Raw genomic sequence first — 5,000 nt, 5'->3', positions numbered from 1 at the left:
AATGCGAATATGAAATCAAGTGAAGCTATGATCCTCGCAGTTATGGACGCAATTTTAGCAAATGCGTAGAGAAACGTAAAAAATTCAGGACTTCAAAGGGGTTTGAACCCGTGACCTGAATTTTTCAGGCTCCTCTACGCAATTGCTAAAATTGAGTCCATCACTGCGAGGATCATAGCTTCACTTGAAAGAAACATCAATATTAATTTAACATTACCGCGTCATCTAATTTAGATTCCAACTTCTTTATTACGTCTTTCCAAGCCTTCTCTTTCGATTTGTTGTTTTTGTCCATTTGTTTAAGTTCTTCTCGCAAATGTTGCCTAGACAAAGAAATGAAAACAATACAAGTGTTTATTTTTAGTGTGCCTGTGACATTCGAAGGGTGCTATGCACTATATGTCAAAGTTATTTGCCAAATGGCTGCCGAGAACACCAAGGGCCGCAAAAAGTTACCGGGGCTTTTAAAAAAGGAGCACGAGATCATTTTCCTCGGTACTTTTGAATGATGTCAAGCAGAAACATCGCTTTGATCAGTAATGCCGATGTTGAACAGGTTTCTAATAAAGCTCTCTCTGCATTATGTTGAAATCGAGACAGGCATGAAATTGAAACTCTCCTTTCACAAATATCCATACCAAGTCTGCAGTGGATTCTACCGATTTCTCTGTTAGTTCCTTGATTATTTTCTGATTTCCTTGAGAAAAAGTCCCAAATTAGTAACAACATAAGTTTAGTTCTCATAAAAAACAAAGAAAATGACGTAACCTATAGACCTTATTCATAAATGGCGGTCACATTTATAATTCTTTTGTCCACGTGCATATTAGCCTACCAAGCCTCATTTTAGAGCAAGAATTCTTTTCAATTCACTGTATGGTATCGAGGCTTGGTAGGCTAATTTGCACTTTGACAAAAGAATTATAAATTGACCGCCATTTATGAATAAGGTCTATTATGAAGCACCTTTTTGCTCATCTTAGTATTTTAGCAAATCTCTGAAAAAACGAAAACAAGACTTGAACCTTAACAAACATGATGCAGCAATTGCAAAAAGTATTTTCAAGATAAAAGAAGCCAAGGCTTTGTAGAGATAAGTCTTGCCTTCTTAACGCAGCGTTCTCCTTGCTTAAATCAACTTCTCTTTCCTTCAAAGCCTTGTAGTCCTGAAGATATAAATCATTCTTCTTCAATCCACTTTGAGCTTATACCTAGAAACGTCGATTGACTAAAACTGAATAAGTACTCTTTCAAAGTGGGCCATAAGCTATTTTATGTAAAAAGGATAGAAAAAGAAAAAAAAGAAAAAAATCTCTGACCGGTGGAGAACCTGCCAAGGCCGTTGAGATGTGAGGACGAATTGGCTGTGGGCCATGCTTGGTAAATGATTGTACTTCATCGATTCTTTCCAAAGCTACGGTAATACGAGCAACAAAAACGTCCAACTTGTCTCGCAACATTGCTGCGAAACTAGTCGAAAATTAGTTGAAAAGCGATATTGCAAGATTTAAATGTCACGCACGACCTGTCTTGCAACAAAACAATTGTGTTGATTTTTGGTGCAGAAAGTAGAACGGACCTCTCCAATTATCTGGAGTCAACTTGAGGTCTCATCATGGGTTCAAGGTGTCAATTTTGAAAAAAGTTCTTATTTCGTCAGTATTTAGGCTAAAAGAATAAAATAAACATTTTAACGCTCCTTGAATGTAGTTTTGAATCCATAAAAGTATTCTTTTGTTTGGATGTTACTTTTTCTGTGTTAAGTACTCAAAGCAAAGAAAGGTAGTCCTATTTTAGAGGTTTAAAGTGCAACTAACGCCAATTTTATTTTATTTTATTTTTTATGTCCTAGCTTTCTTTGTTCATTTTTACTAACTTACCAAAGTTTTCAAATTTGGCGCTTTTTTCGGCCACGGCCGAGCACTTGAAAGAATGGGCCCTAGTTGTACTGTGACTTCATCGAAGGACATCAACATTTGCGTGATGCAGAGAAAGCAAAGAATCGTAGGCCACGACAATCATCGATTTGAGAAGAAACTTTGCCTGACCGCTGTGTAGTGTACGGCTGTAACAATACAGCAGACCGAAAATGGAATTGGCCTGCTTAAAATTTCGTTTTTTGGAGACGATCGTAATGAATGCCGCAGAAGACGGAAGAAATGAATCGACTTTGTACTTCGCAGACGAGCCCATTGGAAACCAACGAAGCATTCTAAGATCTGCTCTCTACATTTTAGAAGAGAGGATTTCTCTCGGATGTTTACTGCTCTTCCCGGGCAAGAAAAGCCATCTTCACCAAGGTTTATGGCAGACGATCTTGGGCCGTGTGTCTTTCCAACAATTGAGACAAACGACCCTGAATTCGGGCAGATTGACCGTTCCCCCCGATATCAGAAAGAACAAGGAGAATGGTGAACACCTATAATACAACTACAGAGAATTAGGCAAACATACTGCTTCTAATGTACAACGAATAAGATTGTAATACTCTCATACAGACGGTCAAGCTTGCTGAGGATAGAAACACGGCGATTTGTTTACATAATTTACAGTAGACAGTACTCCCGCGAAATGATTTTCGAAACTCATCATGACTCCGCTTGAACTGCACCGTATAGTCGAGGGGTTCAATAACTTTTGCAGTAGATTACTGGGCTAATCAATGTAAGCGGCGGTCACTCTTATCTTTTACAAGGGTTTGAGAGAAAATCAAGGCAGAGCAGCCGGCGGTATACCGCCGGTGACCGGCTTCTAATGAAACCTCTCCTAGTCCGGCTGAAGTTCTTGCTCTACCCGTTTATTTTCCTCGTTTTCTGCTTCATATTTCTTTATAGCCATTCCTCATTTCCTTGAGGTTTTGAAGTCCTGAACTTTTTACGTTTCTCTACGCATTTGCTAAAATTGCGTCCATAACTGCGAGGATCATAGCTTCACTTGATTTCATATTCGCATTTCAACATATGATTTATTTCATATATCATTTCATCTTTGATGTTTCTTTATTGTCTAACTCATGCAGTGTTGGCGCTAAATGCATTTTCTTGGTAAAGACACTTTTCACCCAATGGAAATTCTATTCGTTATGCAGTGTAGTCTTGTGCAACATATACATATGCCTGCATGCAGTGTTTGGTAATCTGGTAATGGTATGGGGTCTCGTAGCAATACAGTTAAGTCTTGAACTTTATCTGTCCACGTCTTCACCAGTTTACCAGAGGTAATATAATTGACAGTGAAGAGCGGTCCCGGCCCCTGTGATGTCCGACTTGCCAGGTGTGCATCATCGAACCGTAAATAGTTCAGTTGGTCCTGATAGTACATTTATGGTATTGTCGGTGATGACAGTATTCTTTGGCTTCACCAGATTTGGTTTCTAAAAGACGCCAGTCCTGGGTCGGTGGGTGAGCGCAACACCAAAATTTGGTATTGGTATCAAACGAGTTTACTGAGGTACATTGACTACCATGTTGAGATTTGGAAGATGTGGCTTTGAGCGTTCGCCCGTCATCAGAGTTAATCAAGGGGTTCTGGGCTGTGAAAGGTCTTTATATTGGATGTCGAAGCAATTTTGTTGGTTGAAGCGTAGTGACATGAAAAATAAAGATAAATTAATGCAAAGGGAAGCGTTCGTTGATTTGCTGCACATGGCGCTTTTGACATGTGATGAAGGAGAGAGTGAGATGTGAGATTTGGTAGGTTTAAAGTGTAGGCTGGTGGATAAACCTTTGCCCATTGTTTAGACTTGCAGAGGTTGAGCTTTAGTCCATTGTATTAGGCGAATTTCTTTGTGGCAATTAATCACAGTTCCTAGACGATCTATCAAAATCACCGACCACATCATCTGCGCTTCCACCGACTTAATATATTGCATAACGTCTACACAATGCGACAAAATATACCTAAGGGAAGAAATTTGGCAATCGCTTACGCAAACACTTCCGAGACGTTAAAAAAGTGTCTTATCCAAACCAGTTGCGCTTTATAGTTTAATCCCCCGAAGCACTACAGCCAAAATATGACTGTCTGCGGTCTCCTCTTTTCACAGAAAACGGCAAGTTAGACTTTTAATAGAACAAAACTTGTTTTTCAGATCAGCACGATCTGTCCCCATGGAATCAACGAGCCCTTCTCATGTATTAATTCATCCACCACGCACCGACCAATAAATAATCAGTACCATGTTATTCGTGATTATTACAGTGGACGAGGGCGCTTTTTGTGCAAACGCTTTTAGTTGTTTTTGTTTTGAAGTGCCGGAAGCCGAAAGAATTTCAGTCCCTGCTGACGAGGGTAGTCAAGGCTGGAAAGCTGGTGTTTCGGTGGTTTATTGCGTTTCTTGCTCTGAACTGCCGATCCCGAATGCGCGGACCAAACAACCATCCCTGTTAAGGACAGCAAACCAGTTATCAAGAAATGCTCGGCGAAGAAACAACCAGCGCCTTCACAAACTGATGGCTGTCGAAGGAAATTGCAGGAAAACTCAGATTGTCAAAATGCTAAAGCGGAATGCTATGATTCTTGAATCGTGGAACCCTAATGAAGGATCTCAATCTCAAAAGAGACTGAATGTTGAAAAATATGCAGAAATCAATGGTTTGTTCTGGGAATGGTATACCAGAGCAAGAGCATCAAACGTCCCTGTCGACGGCCCCATGCTGGTCGAGCAAGCACGAATTTTTGCTGAGAGGATTGGGGTGCGACACTTTTCAAGGAACAAGTGGCTGGCTAGAAAAGTGGAAACGGAGACACAACATCGGTCAAATGAACATCGCTGGGGAAGAGGACAATGTAAGCCCACAGACCATAGACAGCTGGAGTGAAACAGTGAAAGAGCTGACTAAGGGCTATTCGCCTAGGGATGCATGGAATGAGGACGAAACTGGCTGCTTCTGGAAGGCGATGCTTGAGAAATCGCTCTCTCAAAAGGAAAAACGCTGCAGAGGTGGCAAGAATTCGAAGCAACGAATAACCGCTGCATTCTTTGTGAATACAGAGGACGA

General features: G+C 40.6%; 2 protein-coding genes across 2 annotated transcripts in view; one reads left to right on the top strand and one right to left on the bottom strand.

Moving 5' to 3' along the window:
- Nucleotides 1-295, bottom strand: part of LOC138017363 (uncharacterized) — a 5,477-nt gene extending 5,182 nt beyond the window's left edge. The window contains exon 1 of the mRNA XM_068864464.1: nt 218-295. Coding sequence (XP_068720565.1) covers nt 218-295 — 78 coding nt within the window. The remainder of the gene's footprint in view (nt 1-217) is intronic.
- A 4,283-nt stretch (nt 296-4,578) lies between these two features.
- Nucleotides 4,579-5,000, top strand: part of LOC138017361 (tigger transposable element-derived protein 6-like) — an 813-nt gene continuing 391 nt past the window's right edge. Inside the window, exon 1 of the mRNA XM_068864463.1 lies at nt 4,579-5,000. This exon is cut by the window's right edge and continues 391 nt beyond it. Coding sequence (XP_068720564.1) covers nt 4,579-5,000 — 422 coding nt within the window.

Source organism: Montipora capricornis, chromosome 9 (genome assembly GCF_036669925.1).
Source record: "Montipora capricornis isolate CH-2021 chromosome 9, ASM3666992v2, whole genome shotgun sequence".
NCBI lineage: Eukaryota > Metazoa > Cnidaria > Anthozoa > Scleractinia > Acroporidae > Montipora > Montipora capricornis.
This window is presented reverse-complemented; position numbering and strand designations above follow the sequence as displayed.